The following is a 20,362-nucleotide window of genomic DNA, read 5'->3' on the forward strand; positions in this document are numbered from 1 at the left end:
GAATCTGTTTACTGCCACATTTAGACTCCTTTTGATATGGTGATTTGTCTCTACATCGTGCTTTATGGACAATATCTCCAAAGCAAATACAGTCCACCTTATTTCAGTACTTTATTATTTTTTTTAAATTATACCAAAATTTGCCAAAGTCTTGTCTAAATTAGCGTCCAGCCCTCTCAGTTCACCACCCGATGCCTGCTGCCGCGGCCGTTTTATCCACACGGAGAACACGATTCCTCTCATTGGAGTGGTCCCTGAAGTGAGCCAGTCTGTGCACTATTAATAGCCACGCATATGAGACGCGCTATCGCGTATCATTCAGAGTGAGCAGCTAATAAAGAGGCGTTGCATCGTATGTAAAGCTACATTGTGACACGGGGGGGGGGGGGGGGGGGGGGGGGACGACGACGACGACAGCCCGAATCCCACCTCAAACAAAACCTTAAGTGAGGTCTGAAACTTTTTGTTTGCGCCTGTTGATTTGTGCGTAATAACGCACCGCAGCTCTGACCCATTCCTTCATTGCGCAAGAGGTTTATTTGTGCAACTCAGATAAATGAAAAAAGTAAAAGTTTCTTATGTTTGCTCTGGAGGCAAAGTCACTTTTAGTAGTCCTTTTGCATGCATAAAAAAAATTGAGATTTTATTTACCTTTTATTTATCCCTACCAAAAAACGATATTTTAATGCTTGCTGTTTTGTCCCTATGTTTCCTCAACAGGATAAACCCTGTGCAAAAGTCTTGAGCCAACATTTATGTCTTTATATATTGGGAGAAAAACAGGGAATGTGTGCAGCGATTAATTGAGACGTGTGCAAACATAAATTGAGATACAATATTCAAGGTAAACAGAGTTTATATAATTCTAACAAGTTTAAAGTCAGTATTTGGTCTGAGCACCTTTATTCTTCAACACACCCCGAGCACTCTTAGACAAGCTTTCTGTCATTTCTTTAAGTAGTCTTTAGGAATAGTTCTCCAGGCTTCTTGAAGGACATCCCAAAGCTCTTCTTTGGATGTTTTCTGCCTTTTGTTCCGTTCTCTGTCAGATGATCCCACACTGCTTCAATAATGTTGAGGTCCGGGCTCTGGGGAGGATTCATCCCTCCATAAGACCTGCTGCCACTGATTTTCAGTACAGTTCTTATGTCATTTGGCATAGCTCAGCCTTTTATCCCAGTTTTCCTTCCTTAAGAATGGCTTCTTGACAGCCACCCTTCCATGGAGACCATTTCTGATGAGGCTTCAGTGAACAGTAGATGGATCAGCTGAAGGTCCAGATGCATCTCTCAGGTCCTGTGTCAGGGCTGCGCTGGATTTTTCCTGTTTCTTAAGAACATCACTTTCATACACTGTTCAACTGCTAGTCTATTTAAGCCTGCCACTTCTTCTTTTGACCTCCACTTGTCCAGGTTCGTCAATTTCTTTTATCAAATACTGCACACCATGGTGAGATATGCCAAGATTTTAGCAAATAGCTCTTTGGGAATCGGGTTTTTGGTGCCAAAATACTTTTTCACATCTGTCAAATTGTGTTATCTTTCGCATTTATCAGAAATGCCTTTAAGGGAATGGCAAACAAGTTATTTGTCCTTCCGACAGGCTGCTGGTTACAAGGTGCCTAAAGATACAATTTTTAAAAATGGGTTATTTGCAACGTTGTGTGATAGTTGCCTTTTTGTGCCTCAAATGATTCACTGGCCAGTGTTAAGTGACTTACCAAACAAACACAAGATGGAAATGAAAAACATATTCCTCTGAAAATGATCGTGTACAAGGTCTGGACAGAAAATGAGTGAACAAGCAGCTAATGTTAAAAAAAAAACCTTTGAAAAACTTTCAGTCTGGAAAACTATTGCTCAAGACGACTTTAAAAGATTACAAGAAAGTCTGACTTAGTGGAAGGGGGAAAAAAAGCAGAATTGGCTCAAGACTTTTACACACTTTTAAGTTTAACATTTATTAATAAAAAGGGTCTGTTTATGCAAAATTCTCCCATCCAGCTCACATGTATCCTTGACCCTTAGACGGATTCTTTCTTGGCATGAAATGACTCAAGTCAGGCAATAGTTAGAAAAGCCTCCTACATACAACCTTGAAGCTTCTTAGATACCAGGAAGGCATCTTATTTGCACATGAATGAAGGAGATTATTAGTATGAATAATTATTTGTTTACGAGCATCCTAGCTGACGTGGCAGCTGCCCAAAAAGCTCATCAGTAAAAGTGATACGGAATTCAGGACAGGCCTCACATGGGATTATTCCAACTTGTTATTCTCCTACTTGCAGCAGAAACTCACCTCCTTTTTTTTTTCTTTAAGAAGGGATATTTGTGCCAAACATTTTAGTTGCATGTTAGTTTAGTTAGAATGCACTGGAGGCATCTGTCAATCAGTGTCAGGATTCCGTTAGCTTTCCCAGCCGACGGTGATCCTCCTCTGACACGCAAATAAACACCGAAACACCACTTAGATGATCTATAACCATGGATTTACACGTTGTAGATTCGAACCATATTTTTCTGAAATCCTCATAGAATTAAATCAAACTTGGCGTTTTAGATCCCAAATTCTGATTAAATATATATTGGAGCCTCCCATTAAGCAATTTTATTTCTGTTTTGATTATGTAGGAAAATTGTAAGCACATGTGTGACCTATTGGAAGATTAGCTAAACAAAAAAAAATCTAATCATACTCTGTAAATAGTTATGGGTAGCTCTATCTCAGGTTCTTTTTCAGTGTGTGTGTGAGTTTCTGTGCCCGCCATGTGATAATCAGACGAGCGTTTTTCCAGTCTTGCGCGATCACCCTCTTGGATGTTGCTGCCTGTGATGTCATCCCTCACTGTATACAGAATATTAAGCTATTATGTTTGTCCCAGCCTTGACGTTTCCTTGGAAAAATAAACAAGGCTTGCAGCAGGCTGTAATAGCTTATGTGGCGTGTAAGCTTTTGCTAGTTTAAAGATGGAAACTCTGATATCAATCAAACAGCATGATGTTGCTGAGCTCAGACAGGCTTGTCAGGTTGATTGGTTTTTAAGCTGCTGCATATTAACAGTAGAGTGGCTGTGGGGGATACATCAAGGGATGTAATCATCTGATGCATTCAGCCTCTTTGAGGTGACACAAAAAGTTGCCGTAAGAATGTCACCTTTGACAGTTAAAGAGCCTGTGTAGCAGAGGCAAAGACGCACATATACTTGACTTAAAGGATACTTGGTAAGGTTGAGCTTGTGTAGAATTTGTGGCTTCGCTTTAAAAAGCACCAAATGTTGTCAGCTTGAAGCAGATCTGGACAGCAGGCGAGCCAATTTAACACCTGGACTAAACTGGTTTTTAAAAAGTATTTTAAATCTGATCAGACCACAGAACGGTTTCCCCACTTCCCTTAAGATAGGATGGCGAGAGGATGGCGGTATTTGTTAACCTTGTTTATGGCTTTTTCTATCCATGGTAGGGTTTTAACTTCCATTCCTAAACACACTGACTAAATGTGTTCACAGACTGTTTTTTTTTTATGTGCATGAGTCTGTGCGGCTATTTCCACTACAGAACCATGTCTGTTTTTAGTGCAGTTCTGAGGGACCCAAGATATCTGCCAGTTAGCATTTGTTTACCAAATCTTCCCCAATAATTTAATTATCTTTGCAATTTTACATAGAGAAATATTCTTACATAGTGAAACTTTTCTTGTAGGACATTTTTATTTATGATTTAAAAAAAATTGAATTGAACACATTGATTGTTTTGTTGCCTTCTTTTGTTTAACTGGACACCATCAAAGCTCATGCACAGGTGTGACCTTATTAGTTCTCCATCAGTTAACCGGGTTAAAGTTGTACAGTTGACTCAAAATGTTGCATTTTGATTGAGAAGATTTTGCTCTGACTGCACGCAGTTAAAGGATCTCTGTGACACAGGCTGCAAAATCCAAACAAATCCATTAGAGGTGGCAAGAACATTAAGAATGGCCACACCAACAGTTACGTTATGAGAAAAAAAATTCATAGTGGTGAGCTTTGCAACATTAAAATGTGTGGATTGAAGATGACAGTTATGGATGATCTCAGGTTCTTCCTCGTGGCAAAGAAAACCCTGTAAAAACATCCAGCCAAGTCTATTATAAATAGACAAGTGTTCATCATAAGTTTCAAAGCGTCCAGTAGCCTCAAGAATAAAAAGGCTTGATTGGACTTTAACATCTCAGAAGGCAAAAACAGTTCGACATTCTTCGGACAATTGGAACTAAGATAAACCTGTACAAGAATAACGAATAATAAGAAAAAAAAGTATGGAAAAAGCTTATAGTTGGCAGCATACAGCCTCACCTGTACAGCACATGGAAGCTGTGTGAAAGCACAAGCCACAGAAAAGTCACATAAATGTATCAGTGTGCACACACAAGGTCCTGTTTTTTTTTGTTTTACAGCAAACATAAATAACTCTATAGAGTCACATGGTGTCACAGCAGTTTTAAAAAAAAAAGGTCAAGTTTTGACTGTTGCATCATATTTGATAGGTGAAAATGCCCACAATTGGAGGTTGATGGCGTTTGAGGATGGTGCTTCACACTGAACTGCCAGGTGTGATAGTCCCATCCACACTATTTTCACTCTTTCATTGCTGTTTTACACATTAAAAACTACTTGTTTACGATAAGGTAGTTAGGAAATCATTATGACCTGCATTCAAACTGATCTTCTATTAACACATCACATCGAACCATCTTCTTCCTGAATTGCTGGCTGACAAAGTTCTGAATACTCAGCAAAAAAACGCAAAAGATTTTGTCTTCAGCAGCCAGAATAAAGTTTTCCGTCCTGTTACCATTTCGCTTTTTTTTTCTTGAGACTGGGCCGGATGGCATGAGCATGCACCACTGCCAATAGCACCTGGTCAACACTGTTTAATGATGATGAGACACAAGATAGAAGCAGTTGCACTCTGAAGTATATCAGGATGTACTGCCTGTTCAGATTCAACCGAACAAAACTGTCTCACCATAAAACGTATAATACAAAAGTTTGTCCAAAGCCCAGAAATTCTAAGTTCTCAGAGCTTTTCTTTTGTTGCTTGTTCCAGTTACTCTGATGCCAACCTGTAAATATGCATTTATTAACATCTGAACCTAGCCGTGTGTTTTTCATGCCTAATCCTAACCAGCTGTGATTTACAGCAAAGTATAAAAGTGAAAAAATGCTTGATAGTGTTGGGTCAGATGGAGGAACCAAGTGCTCAGTTAAGTGTTTCATAGTTGAGCAATATTACATTTGTTTTTTGGCAGTTCCACAGGAAACATAACCACATTACAGTTTGTAATGGAAAACGTAGATATGTACCATCTTTGAAGAGCAGGCATAGAGATATATTGACTTTGTAGCCCAGTAATTTGGAGTAATTTTCCATTTTTTCCGCCTTTTTGTGAAACTGCTACATTTTACGCTACCTTTTAAAATTGTAACATGCCTAAAATGTTCAAATACTTCCCTGAATGGGTAATGGAAAAAGGTTACCTTTTCACAATCTCTGGGCCTTATTTGTAACAATATTGTTGAACAAAGTTGAACAAAGAATCTTGAACTGAAACAGACACTCTTCCGTATGAGGAATGTTCTACTTGATTTTTTTATGTGGAACTTCATTACTTTATATTAATCAAGCTCGGCCGGATCATATACCAATCCTAACTCTTCAATCTCATTTCTAACCCTGGCTCAATAACTTTATTAAGACTTAACAATCACATGGATTGGTTTCACAAGACACCACAGACTGCACGCCAGCAGTGTAACCCAATAATTTGAGTCAACTTAATTTGTGGAGGTGTTTGTATCTCCTGCCTTTAATTTGGGGGGGGGGGGGGGGGGGGGGGGGGGGGGGGATAAAACCCAATCTATATATTTCCTCCCTTCCCTCTCCTCTTTTGGGCCTTAATGAGGAATTAGAGCCAGTAGCATAATTCATTAAACAGGGTTTGCAAGCTATTTATCAACGTAACAATATTAGCATATATGTTAAATTTTCAACACTTTTTTATTTTTGTTTTTAGCATTCGTAACCAGGTTAAGCATTCCTAATAATCTGGCATCGAATGGATCGTACTAAATTGAATGCTGAAAGAGAACCAGTGGCAAGCCCAGAAACATTCTAAAAATCCTTTCGAAACACACACACACACGCACACATGTACACACACTCTTCTAATTACCGCCTCCCCTCTCCCTGCCTCTTATTCCGCACCTCCTGAGATGCAGGTGTAAAATATCACATTTTTCCAGCATTTCTCCCTGAGGTGACGCTGGCTTGGACTCACACAACGTAAATTTCCCCTTTCATATTCCCCCACACATTTTTTTCTACAAACAAGTTCCCCCTCCCATCCCTCCCTGCCTTTGATGTGCTTGCCACATCTGCACAGGTTTGTTAGCTTGTTACCAGGTGAAGAATGAGGATACAATTAAGGCTGAATGAAGCGGGGCAGGGAGGGATGTCAGTTATGTTTTGCAGTGGAAGAAAAGTCTCTGATATTCTAGAAACTGTTGAGCTCATGGAGTCGATGTTGCAAATGATTAGGACGGTAGAGAAGAATGATCAGAAGGCTGGTAATCAGTGACTGTGAAGATGCCCGCCTCCTGTGGATTGGTGTGTATCCAGAAATATTGAAACCCAGGTGGTTTCTGTGCTGGTGTGTGTCTGTGTGAACAAGACAATGAGCTAGACAGAGGAAAGAGGGCATTATGTATATGTGCTCCGATTAATCCATTTGAGAGTCAGCCAAGTTAGGCATCCATCCCCCTTCAGATGTGACTTATATATTTGTGGTTGTCAGAGAGAAGTGAGCTGGCAGAGTGCAGAAGTACTGTACTGATCATAAATCTTATTTACACTCAAAAGTTCTGCAACAGGACACTAAGTCTGTGCAAGCCTGCAAAAGATTAGTCAATATGCCAATTCAACAATCTATAATTCTCACAAAAACATAATGCAATGGAATAAATCTTTCCAAAAGAATATCAAAATGTTTAGCCAGTGTACAAGGCTGAGTTTAGCCTGGCTTCGCACAAAGCCTGTATTCATGGTTAACCTGGCTCTAATTAAAGTTTTGAAATGCTCACTAACACAGTTGATTGTCACAAATGATAAAACAGCCTCTTGTGATTTTAAGGGGAAATTTCAAAGAAAGCGGTCCGGATCTGTACAGCATGATGCTTCCATTGCCTCCGTGCTCCACCTCTCCACCTTGTTTAATAAAACTTTTTTCTTTTTTCCACAATCATTCAGACAAAAACTGGATGTTAAACACATCCAATCACAGCGACTGAAGCATTTTCTAAAAACAGTGAAACATTAAGGGTTAAATAAACTATATAGTAAGAGTAGACAGCTTAGAGTTTGAAAGGAGTTTGGAGTTATATTTTATCTGTACAATGTTGTGTCACCCATTTGTTTTTGGACTTCACCCATTTATTTTTGCCTTTTGTTTCTTTAGTATCTAGAAGTGACCATGTTTTGTTTACAGAAAGAGTGTTAAGTCATGAGCTAATGCTAGTGCTAGCTTGGTTAGCAATACACATCCATAATCTATTGCAACCCAATCTCACAGCAAAATGTAATATAGTCACAAAAACACAAAACCTACTGAGTCCTGTCCACAAACAAGATTTTAGATTTCTTTTCTTCATACTGCTGAACATAAAAATAACTCCTTAAAGGGATACAGTATCACACATTTTGTGATACAGTCAAAAGCTACTGTTGCCTCACATTTAAGAAGCTAAAAAGTCTACATTTGGAGGTCAGAGGCGTTTGGGATGGAGACACAAACAACTGTCACAGCCACTGGTGTTTCAAAGTGACTTTACTTGGTAATGTCATTTGAAAATCCAGTCACTGTTGTGTTACTGCTTAACACATTACACACTACTTTAACTATGGTTAATGTTAAGCATTAACAGCTACATGGTTAAGGATGGGAAAACATCATGGCCTGCAATAATATTGAACAGCATTTTTCGTAGATTACTGGCTCTCGATTCTCACCCCGATGGCTGAGAATGCAATCTGCCCGGTATGAAAATTGTATATAACGTGTTATACTGTTTAAAAATGAGATTTTTCTTGCTGATAAAACTGGATATTAGAATCTTTTAGGATCTCACAATGAACCTAAAACATATTAATAGTCAACACAGCAATGTTTCTGTGGAAAATGTATACTTGCAAGTTGCAAGAAATGTTGGGTAATCCATACAGTGAGTTCTCTGGTGAATTAACCTCTTAGTCTGTCTCAGATATATCAGTCAATCAGTTAATCCCTAAAACACCAATCGTATAATTTAATTAGGATATGATCTTGAATTCTTTTTAAAAAGACCACCTATGAACTTAAAATAAGGGTATCATAGTGACACACAGAAAAATTGGCTGACCTCTGACATGTTGGAGCCAGAGATGTTTTAGAGCACCTATGACCCAAAGTGGTACGGCACTCAAACGTCACTCAGTATCAGCTTCATTTTTCAGAGCCAGTGTCGATGTCCAGTGTCAGAGCTAATGTCCATCATTCATTAGTCTTTTTTTTTTTCTCTTTGGACAGAGCTATCTAGTTTTAATGTTAACTAGCCTCATTAGCCACCAAGTATTCTGTATTTTATTAGCCAAAAAAGGTTGGTGCAAAGAGGAGGGTGAGTCCAAACAGAGGGGGATTAGCACATTATCAGTGTGCGCTTTCAAATATGCTGGCGATGCTGAATCAATTTACGGCGTTTCTGCTCTCCTTTACACACAGTACAACTCCTGAGAACACCAGAAAGTGTCCCAGCTCTCAGTGGAACCACAGAGTTGGGCAGAAACTCTCTGCTGGTTTGTACCTGCAAATGATCATGCAATCCTTTGCTATAAAATGGAAACTCTTGCAACTTCGGCGTCATTTTCTAACTTGATTAAATGTTTTTTTCTTCATTTTTAAATTTTTTTACTAAATTGCAAATAGACTAACTTTTGAAATGATTTAATATAAACACATAATATAGAGACCTGACCTGTGACATTGACCTTTGCAAGCTGTTTCAGTCCTTTTCAGTCACTAAAAAAGTCAACATGCAAGACAACTCGATATCAAATGATTTCTAGAGCTGACTGTTAATCACACAATGATGTGGAACTGTTTTAGCTTTAGAACAGCCATATGAATTAGGCATTCAGAAACTGACATAAAGGGAGAAAAGCGGCCATCAAACATTCAGCTTTAAACAATGCCCCTGACTGGGCACTGGAGACAGACAGGCAAAAAGATCTAGACCTTTAATTCTTTGACTGATCCGTATTTCATCCTTTTCTTTAAGCAACATTGAGACTGAAGTCCACCGTCTGTTTAGTACAAATCATTTTTTTTATCTCTAAACGACTAAAAGTTAGAAACAAGAGGCAGCTAGAACTACTAGTATGCCACATTTTATGCTACTCTGTGATTATCAGAAGAGTAAAATATAACCCTCAGCTGGACTGGCCAGTTTAAGAGCTTAACAGAAAGCAAAGGGTGCTTGACAAGGGCATCGTTTAGTGGGAAAATGGTTTTCCTCCAATGTTTCCCCACATATTAATTGTGACATGCCAGAAGTTGGGTGCCAAGGCTGAAAGCCACGACTGGTGTTTTCCCAGTCACTTGGATGATTTAAGTTCTAACTTTGTTTAACTTCAGTTCTAACTTTGTGTGTGCGAGCCACATGGCACATGCAAAACTTATTGTGAACAAGAAAAGCTCTGCTAAAAAAACACTGTTAGTCTTGTGCTAATCAAGCAGCCTGAGACCTTTTGCCACAGACACTGAATGAAATCACACGCACAGATGTCCTTCCTGTGTTACAGTGAAAGGGAAAGGGAAAAGACTCGAGCTGTAACCTCTCATTCTGAAGGATATGAATAGCCCGTGTCTCCAGCCGCAGCTCGGTTAGCCCCAGTCTGGGACTTATTATAGTGCTGTGTGTTTATGCATGTGTCTCTGAATGTATTTGTTCAAGGGCAATCCCATGTCACCCTGTGCATTTGCGTATTTGTGTGCATATGTAAAAGCTTAAACGTGCTTAAACATGCTAAAACCCCCAGAGCTGTTTATCTCACACGCCAGTTTAAATAGTCAAACTTTTCATTTTCTTGCTGGCTACGAGCAAAGTTTGTTCCTGTTTTGGGTGCACGTTTGTTTCTGCTGAACGTATGTTCGGAATAAGAGGGCAAAGTTCTGGAAAATAGGATTATTTACCTACTTCTCCTAATTCCAACAACTAAATATAAGACTCAGAGTACCATTGTGAATAAACTTCTTAGCAAAGTTTAGCCTTCGTCTAACAAATTTACACGATTTCCAGTATAAACATTCAAATTTAGCCTGGAAAAAAACTATTCACACCAGCTTAGACTCAAAAACTAATAACCACTGGCTAGCGAGCCAGGCAGAACTCCCACCCGACCCAGATCCTCACTCTTCAGTTTCCTCCCATCCATGTCGTCTGTCTCAATTGACTTCAGAAATGCCTCAGATGCTCATTCACAGCCTCTGCTGGTGCGTCTCTTAGCATACAAATGACCTGTGCTGAATAGAAACAAATACTTAATCTAAACACTTAAGCCAGTCAACTGGAGCCTGTTGTCTGGCCTGTGTTTGTCTGTATGTGGACGGATGTATGGCGTTTGCATGCACGGGTCTGTGCCGAATGTGTGTAGTATGTGACTGCATGTACGAGTATGTGTGCGCGTGTGTGAATGATTTGTGCTGAATCAGTGCACACTGACAGAAAAGTGACCATGCAGGTGAAATAGCAGAGACAGGAAATGCCATTGTGTTGGAGTATTATGTGCGGGTATGGCAGCTAAACACTTTGCTCCCTATTCAAGTGGTGGTGACTGGCAGGGCTGGGCTGGACCAGTCGTCAGGCCTGCACAGCATATGGGCACAGGCTGGCAGCGCAAGCCGCCAACTATGCGTGCGCGTAAGCCTGAGCAGAATGTAAAGATGAAAGGAGTTATCAGGTGGTGGGACACGATTTCTAAGTAGGTCAACAAGGTGTATGAGGAGGATTGAGATGTACAAAATCTGCTTTTTGCAGATTTGCAATAAGTTTTTCTGTGTTTTTGAGCTCCCTGATTCTGAATAAAGTGTCAGCTAATGAATTAATGACTGTTGTGTTACATTTCAGGCAACCGAAACCTTTCTGTTGAACGAAGAACCCTCCAGAGGTCCTGGGATGCCTGAATGTTTTGTAGTATCAGATTCATACAGGGTATGCATTTATTATTATTATTTATTATTATTATCATTATTATTTGGTATGTTGGTATTAAATGTGTTATTGGAGTCATTACTCAAAACTCCTTCTGTTTTTAAGCTCTTGGTAATTGCACTACAATCATAATGTCATTCACAGCTCCCTCTACTCAGCTGCAAACCATTACAATTATTATTTCCACACACACACACACACACGTTCAAGAAAAAAATGAGAAAAAAATCAGGGTATTTGCAACTTTACCAAAGCACCCTCCCTGGCTTGTTGGAGAGAAGATGACAATGTTACACAACCACATCTTGTCGTATAAAACAAAACAATTGAAAACTCCAAGAAAGTGGCCATCTTTTTGAAGAAGTCCACCCGGAGAGCTGAGTAGATTTACAACAAGCACCGCGATGTAAAATGGTGATGAAAGTACAGAGGTGAGGATTAGGAGGGTGAGAAAGTGCTGGTGGTGTTGAGGGGCTGCGCACGACTGAAAATGGGATTGTTAATGAGGTGGGAGCCACTTTTAAAGGCTCCGGGCTTTGTTTCCCAGAGTTAGGACCTTCGCCAAGTCTCACAGAGAATCTGGGTTGCTACAGTGTATTTTGTGTCTCGGGGTACAGACATGAACCATTACGGCTGTAATTGAGTAGCTGGTATAGAAGAGCGTTTTGGAGAGGGGGTTGTATGGTGTATTGAATTCCAGGGGCAGTGAGTTCAAGAACATCCACAGGAGGGTGTCCACTTCCATCTTCTCACCAGGAAATCTCCTGTTTGGGGCTTAGTGTTGTTTAAAGAGCATCACAACGCCCTCCATTTACCGCGTTTCTGTGTCTTGCTCAAATTGAAAACAAAAATCTTTTAAATTTATGGCATAACTGAGTGGAGTTATGAATTTTAACAGCCTTTTTTGGAGAAAGATGAGGCTGTAGCTGTGGAGAGCTGGTGGGGTGTGAGCAGGTTTCTGTGGAGAAGTTTTAGAGGTGTGAAAAGGTCAAAGTGATTTGATAAGAAAACAGAATATGAATATGAATAAAACCTGTCCTTTTTTATTGCTTTTGTTACAAATTGCGGCCTTATTTCAACCTTTGCGTTTACAATAAAATATTGAAAACTAGACAACAAAAAAGAACATTACTTAATTCAAAAGGGGAAATTATACTCTTGCAGCGCACTAATGAATGATTAATGACTGAAATGAAAAATCTAAAAACAAATACATCAAAAGAACAGGCGAAAACGGTCGTTATTGCTAACTATCAGGCTATTGCTGTGGGCGAGAATAACAGGAATTATTATTGCATGAGAGCTGACTGAAGATGACTGAAGACTGTTGTTTGAACGCTATGATGTGTTGAGGGTTTGCAGTGTGGCCCACTACGTTCAGCAGCTTTTGCAACATTCTTCTTTACACAATCTGCTCAAGGGGCTCCAAAGCAGTCCCCAGCACAGAACTAGCCTTCTTTAGTAACTGTTTTAGTCTCTAAGTCACCAGCTGTGCTTCTATTTCCATTTTTGATATGTATTTAGAGGATGTTGCTAAGAAAAGGTGAATGGAAAGTCTCTGGGGGGGGAAAAAAAGGATTTTTCCTGTTTCGAATAAGACTTAATGCACATTAAGCATTTTTACTAATCACATCTGACGTGGCGAAGATTACAGTGACGTAACTCACCAACTGATTCCCATCTGAGCCTATAAATGATAAACTCGAGTGATTGACCAATTCTTTCCAGATATCATATGATATCCCAGGTATTCCAAGGCATTAAGAAGAGTTTATCCCTTGGAAAATCTTTTTCTCTGTGGATGTCCGCCGCAGTTGTTTATTTTTACCTTCGGAGGTTCTTGGTTAGGGCAAATATTTAATCCACTGAATTACAACCTCGAGCAATGTAGGCCACCCCACCACCGTTTGCTTACACGATGCAGCCTGGTTTATTGGCCTCAAATCAGTTCAATAAAAAGAAATCTGATTCTCATTTCGTTGGCCGCTGTTTAAAAAAAAAATCCCTTCAGATTTGTTTTGTTAATAAATGGAAACCTGACCACTGGCTGTGTGTAATAATCCGTATTAGTCTCAAAAGTCAAGTTGGCTTGTTTCAAGTGTTTGCATGAATATGATTTTTGTAAAGTTATTCTCTCTTGCTATTGTTAGTTCATTTCAACAAGGGATTCCCCCACGTTTAATGGGATAACTTCAGTGCATTTGCACTGTACGTAAATGAGCTGCTCGAGGTGACATCTGCTCAGCCGAACAAGCCAAACACACCATTACTTATCTCCTCTTTCTGCTGTATTCCATCCCCTCCCTCCCTTGACAGGCAGGTGTGATATTAACACTGGTTGAAGTGTGTGCGGTTGATTCAAATGTGCATTTTTTTCTCATCCTTGAAAAACCTGTTTTGCACATCCCCAAAGCATCCCTGCAGCAAATGACAGGGTGGCTGCAAAAGACTGTAAGAACCAACTTTTCTGATTACACCTTCACGAAGGCCTTGGTTCTGATGCGACTGTGCAACAGCACCAAGCTGGTGGGTGAAGTTGTTACAGGGCTGGCCGCTCTGGAGCAGTGGGAAATATGTATATTCAAAGCGTGTGAAAAACCAGCGCCACAGCAGACCCACCAACCATAGCATATGGCTCTACCATGTGTTACTTAATGAGAGATTTACTCACACAGACCACTAAATGTGTGGCTCATTTAAGGAGCCACGGCAGAGGAGTGTTTGCGTGTGTTGCATGCAAGTCGACTCTATAAAGTTGAGGAGGGCTGTGACCGCTCGCAGTAACCTTTTGCACTCACTTAGCTTTTAATGACAGCCGTGAAGGTGAGCTGAGAAACAAAGAAAATCCCTCAAAAGTCACTGGCAGTTGTTATGACATTAATACACCTGCCAAAAAAGGGAACCAAAGTGTGCCTTTGTGTGTGTTACAGGGTGTGTCCGTGCATGTGCTTTTCATATTAGTCATGTATCAAATTCAGCGAGGAATGCCGGTGTTATAATCTCGCACGGTGACGAGGACAGGAGGCTGCAGTTTTTGTGGCGTACATACACTCCTGACCACACACTGTCTCCCTCGCCGCCTGCGTCTCTGGCTCGCTTTTCTGGCCTCGTGCAGTAATTGGCCACACAGAGCCCAGATCTCTTTGTTTCGCCTGCAGAGGCTTGCGGTTGAAATGCACAAGCAGAGGGCCTCATAAATCTGTGGGACTCCAATGTCAGACCTAAAATTTCAGCTCTTCTCTCTCTGTCTTTTTTTTTTTCATGACTTCACTCCTACCTTACCTCCCCACCGTTCCATAATCAGAACCTGGTCCAAAGTTTGTTATTTTATTATTATTACACATGTGTTACATGTTCCACTTAATGTGTGTGCTTGCGTGTGCGTGAGAGATTCATGTAGTGTCTGTTCTCCCACACATCCCAGTTAAGTATTTTGATACAGCTCAGAGGCTGTGATTATATGTCTGTCTTCACTGTTTGCTAGTTTTCGGCTTCATAGTGAACGCTGCAGTCGCTGTTTGGCTTGGACCCACTTCACTGGTTTTTAAGCTACAGTTGTGGCTTCCAGACTGGGTCAAATATGGTTCAGTAAATAAATAGACTCAACTTTACAGCCGTGATGAGAAGATGCATTGATTCGAATGCCTCCAAATGAAATTCAAGCACATAATCCAATGCACACTTTAGCTTTTTAATGTGTGGGACTTGAGAGAAATCCTCACATCAGAAGCTGGAGTTGAATATTTTAGAGGTTTTCATGCAGCTGAACACATAAATCCGCCTTTGTCCTCAACAGCCATTAATAAATAATTTTATTTTCAGTCTAACAAGCGGCGTTCTAATATATGAGAAGTTTGCACATGTCTCAGTATGAGCTTATCCCCTTTTTTCTTACTCTGATCCCCTTTGATGGTGCGTTTACGTGCTTCCTCCACGTCAAAGTATAACTACAGATCCGCTGAGCGACTCATCTACCTTCTGATCATTATTTGCCTGCTCGTAACACGCGGTGCACGGGTCAGTAAACGCAACTAAAGCATGGCATTGCCATATGAGACGCAGGGACTTGCGGATGTAGCCTGTGGGCAGCTTGCAGCGGGTCGAATGCCCACCGAAGATTAATCAAAAGGGCGATTTATCTCATTTCAAACTCTGACCATTTTTTTTTTTCTGCGACAACACCTGGATTTTTTTTTTCTTTTTCCTCTCTCTTCTCTCCTTAAAGATCGTATTTCAGGAGAATTAAAAGGAGAGCGATTAAAGTCCCGCAAAGGGGAGAGAGGGGAGGGAGACTGAAGTTTTTTCCCTGAAAGTTTGTGCAAGCTTTCACTTTCTAGGCGGGGTTACAGTAAGCTGCAGCAGCATGGAGTGAGAGAAACAGGACGGCGAGCGATTGCAATGCAGCACTATACCGAGCTTCCATCCAACTTAAATAAGCTCTCCAATCCTCCCTACTAAAAATAACCATGTACTCCCCGTACTGCTTGACACAGGTAAATTCTCTTCTCTTCTTTCATTGTTGGGGTAGCCTACTGCGGGAACGCCGGGGTTATTATTTTTTGTTCTTAATTCGCCGCCTCTTGTCTATTATTTTCCATATGTCTTCTGCTTTTGTTTGAGCGTTGGCTCCCGAGTGTGACTCGCTCTGAAAGTTCACCTCAACTCTTCGGCACGCTCGTGGCCGTCTCGTTGCGCTTTTCTCCCGCGGCAAAAAAAAAAACTTTCTCGCGCGTTTCCACCGCACATGCTTCAGGAGAGAAAATGGCGCTTCTCCCGAGATGAATTTCATAATTCTTTTTTTTTTTTTTTTTTGGTGTTGAAAGAAAAAGAGGAAGGAGGGGAGCCTGCTAGAGGAGGAGAAAGCGGCGCGCGGGAGCATACGCGAGACCGGAGTTAAACATTACCGCCGTTAAGATTTTTCCAAGAGAGTTTTTTTTTTTGGGGCCGGTCAGAAGAGTGTGAGCAGGGGGAGCAGGGCGCGCGCACACCGCCGCCTTTGGGGCGGCTTTCGTGTGAGACGGAGACCGGGAGAGCGAGGAGTTGGAGCCAGTGGTGTGTGTGTGTGCGCGCGCGCGCGCGTGTGTGTAATAAAGAATGAAGAACAGAGTTGATGCATCCTGCATCTCCATTCTGAGGTGTTGCTGTTTTTTTCTTTTTTTCTGGAGCTCTGCTGCCGCTCCTTCGTTGTTTCCCAAGTTTTTTTTCTTTATCTTGAATGCAACACGTGAGCACTTGCAGTACCAGGTTAAAAAGAGAAGGCACTGGTTTCATATCTCCTTTAACCCGTTGTGTGTGTGTGTGTGTGTGTGTGTGTGTGTGTGTGTGGACTGCAGTGAGTGCTGGTTTGTCCCGTTACAGTTAACTGAGGCTGAAAATGGAAATTACTGTTTTGTTATTTTAAAGTAAAGCTGTTGCAGGCAGTGAGTCTTCACCTCACCTGGCTTTTGCCTGCTGTTCCTGTTAAAAAGCTACTTCTGTGAACTTTAAATGTGCACAACATTCAGCTCATATTATTGTAGTTATCTCCTTGTCGCTGTTATTGTCGTGCTCACAGAAACGACTCAGAATTAGTTCTTTATTAACTTTCTTGGTGAGTGTGTGTGTGATGATGTGCATTGAAATGACTCCAGAGGCACCTTGCCATTGCCTTTGACACTGAAACGGCACCTAAGCTGCAATAAACATGAGTTTGTTTGATTGTTTTTGAGGTATTTCAAATCTTTTTGTCTGTGTATTTCCTCCTTGCGTTTGTGAATGACAGCACCCTGACAGATTTGCATCCATTTTCAGAGGACAAGCAGAGCGAGCCAACCTTTAAACAAACTTTTCAGTGCACTTTCGCAGCCTCCCTTTAACGTTCTAAATCCCTGTGCTCACGCTTCACTGTCGATACTTCAGAATTACATTTTGTACTTGCAGGATTTCCCCCTTCAGGGCCTTGTTTTTGTTGTTTTTGTGTCTTTTTTTTTTACCTCCACGTTTGTAAGATTCCAGAGATATCCAACGGTTGCAGTGGCCTTCCCTGTGTTAAATGCAGCTGCTGGAAGTCTCACTCCCTATAAAGCAGGCTTGTTTATCCCTCATTGGCTTCATCTGACAGTGGGCTGCCAGGGGCCTCCGTTTGATGTGTAATTCAGTCCTGTTGTGTTTTTTTGTTGTTTTTTTTTTTTTTGACAGTGGTTTTATTTTAAAAAAGAAAGAGTTTTTCTCCCATCCTGTGACAACTCTGCTACCAGAGGCTGAGAGGGTGTCCTCGGCTCCTCTCGGGCACAAGTCAAGTCTGGTTTTCATTTGAAAACATTAACAGCCCGGATCATAATGTCGGCCTCTTATATTGACTCGAGAAAGAGAGAAGGGTTTTTCTTTTTTTAAAACTTATTTTCACTTTAATTCTTCATTTTATGGACCAAACTATTAAAGGCCACTTAGTGTGCTGACTTTAAGACTCGGAGGATAAAGCTGAGCTGGTAATGGAAAGAAAGCGGAGAGAGGATTCGTTTTGGCTTTGTTTTTCATGATGTTTTTCCTCTGTTTGTTAGATGTATATTTTCTTAAACGGCTCTGACTTCAGAGCGGATGGCCACATGTGTCCCAAACAAGCCTTTTTTCAAACATGATGACTTTGTCCGTGTTGGATAAAAAAATGATGCCATGGCAGCTTAACTCCAAAAGAAAAGGAGCTTTTATTCAGCTATAGAAATTTTCCTTGATTATACCTAATTGGCAACAGAAGCTCATTCAGAGCTGCTGCACCCATGTTGCTCATCATGGCAACTTGCACTTTGTCACTGACTGAAAATGATGGAAGGTGTTTGGAGCAGGAATAACCCTTAATGCTGTTTCTTGTCATTAAAAAAAAAAAGAAAAAAAAGCTGCACTGTTATGTGCAGAAACAACTTCCATCAACAACTTTTCTCACTGCACACACACACACACACACACACACACACACACTTCCAGCATTCCCCTGCAGCTCTGTCTGCAGATGGGGGGAAAAAACAACAGGTTTTGTTAATTTAATTGCATTGAATAAAAAGAAAATCGACTTTGGACCTTGAGTTTGACAACAGTTGTAAACAATGTATTATTAACTGTGACAAAAGCTTTCCTGGAGAGGGCCACTGTGATGGGATGTGAGTGGTCACGGCAAGACAAGAGGTGTGTGTGTGTGTGTGTTTACTGCGTGACTTCCAGTGTGTTAGGAATGAGGACTGCTTTTATTTGAACTTGGGTATATTTTTTATATAGAATTCTATGCGCAGCTGTTGCAGGAGAGACGGATCCCAGTTCAACTCGCTGCCTTTTCTGCATTTAGATTCACGAAAAAGCACTTCTCAGAGCCTGTAACCAAAATGGAGCTCAAACTGTGTTTCACGGGGTTTGTCCATATTTTCCGTTCATGGCAGATGAACACTAAATGTTGCGCTTGTTTTGTCGGTTGTGTTGCTCTCTCTGAGACGGCAGCGTGCGCTCCCAGCAGGCCACCATGACGCAGCACAAACTCAGTGGGGAAAGAAAAAGAAAGAAAGACAGAAAGAAAGAAGAAAGGAAAACACGCACCCTCTTTGGTTTTATTGCATTCATACATGTGTTCAATTCTTTATGCAGCTCGTAATTAATGTTGTCAACTGAGTCTGTTTTCACTGGTGCGCCGTTTTAACGTATTCCTTCCCTCTGCCCCCCTTTCTGCCCGCCTGGACGCTGACCCCTGCTCTCCTCGCCTCTTTACACCCTCTCAACACTAAAGTATTACCCTACTCACCTTCTAAACAATGCCTTAGTGGTAAGTGCTGTTTAGTCCCTATTTATTCCAGCATTAGGTGTTTGTATGTTCTTTTTTTCCCTTTTCTTTTCCCATATTCCATCTTGAGAAAGTGTTCTTTATGCTGCTCCTGCAGGGCCGCTGACCTGCAGCTGGAGTTCTGATCGTGCAGGGGGGGATAGGAGGAACTCGTCTTTCCCTCTTTTTTTTTTTTTTAAAACAAACTTAGGGAAAAGTTGCTTTTTTTCTCGATATGTATTTTAGTTTTTTTTTTTCTGTCTTTTCATCGGTGCGATGCAGTCGTGCTGCAGCTCCGACGACGTTGTGTTGTACATGTGCGTAGAGGAAAGCCAACCCGCTGTTTGGAAGACGAAACTAACATCTACGTGCATTTAAGAAAAAAAACTTAAATAATTTGCGCCTGTGTGTAGATTCAGTTGATTCAAGCGGCATCGGCGCACTTTTCTCTCCCTCCTCCAGCATCTTTGATCAGTTTGGTGCAGGCTAATTATCGGACAGATCCGGTTTTAATGCTTTAAAGCACCGTCTAACATTTTTCCTGTTTTTTTTTTTTCCTACAGTCCTGTGCAAACGTGTTGAGCCACCACTCAGTTCTTTATATATTGCCAGGAAAACCGAGAGATAGGTGCTTAGATTTATTAAAACATATGTTTGGCTAACATAAACAGAGTTTATATAATTCTAACAAGTTTGAAAGTCATTATTTGGTTTGAGCACCTTATGCTTCAACACAGCCTGAACCCTCTGAGACCAGCTTTCTGTCATTTCTTTAAGTAGTCTTCAGGAATAGTTCTCCAGGCTCCTTGAAGGACATCCCAAAGCTCTTCTTTGGATGTTGGCTGCCTTTTGTTCCGTTCTAAATGAAGATGCTTCAATAATGTTGAGGTCCGGGCTCTGGGGAGGATTCATCCCTCCATAAGACCTGTTGCCACTGATTTTCAGTCCACTTCTTGCGTCATTTGGCATAGTTCAGCCTTTTCTCCCAGTTTCCCCTCCTTCAGAAGGGCTTCCTGACAGACACCCTTCCATGGAGACCATTTCTGATGAGGCTTCTGTGAACAGTAGATCTCTCAGGTCCTTTTTTAAGCCTGACACTGCTAATACCTCTTTGGGAATCATCTTGATGACGAAAGAACACTATTATATGTCTGTTTTTTTTGTTTGTTTTTTTTGTAGATTTAACAAAAGACATTGGCGCAAATGATGTCTTTGTGACAGGCTGCTTGTAATAAAGTGAATAGTAGAAGCAACACTGGTTCATCCCTTAAGTTCGATGCCCCTTTTTATACTTAAATGAT

General features: G+C 40.9%; 1 protein-coding gene across 7 annotated transcripts in view; it reads left to right on the forward strand.

The window, feature by feature from the left end:
* Positions 1-20,362, forward strand: part of nfixb (nuclear factor I/Xb) — a 147,484-nt gene that overhangs the window by 1,104 nt on the left and 126,018 nt on the right. For 3 of the 7 annotated variants that reach the window (XM_072368269.1, XM_072368272.1, XM_072368282.1), the window contains exon 2: positions 11,198-11,281. In XM_072368269.1, the coding sequence (XP_072224370.1) occupies positions 11,198-11,281 (84 nt within the window). Of the gene's footprint in view, positions 1-11,197; positions 11,282-15,272; positions 15,775-19,028; positions 19,065-20,362 lie in introns of those variants that run through there. The other 4 variants (XM_072368267.1, XM_072368279.1, XM_072368271.1 and 1 more) reach the window with 3 other exon arrangements.

The sequence above is a fragment of the Leuresthes tenuis genome, unplaced genomic scaffold (assembly GCF_036924035.1).
Source record: "Leuresthes tenuis unplaced genomic scaffold, fLeuTen1.0.hap1 SCAF_17, whole genome shotgun sequence".
NCBI lineage: Eukaryota > Metazoa > Chordata > Actinopteri > Atheriniformes > Atherinopsidae > Leuresthes > Leuresthes tenuis.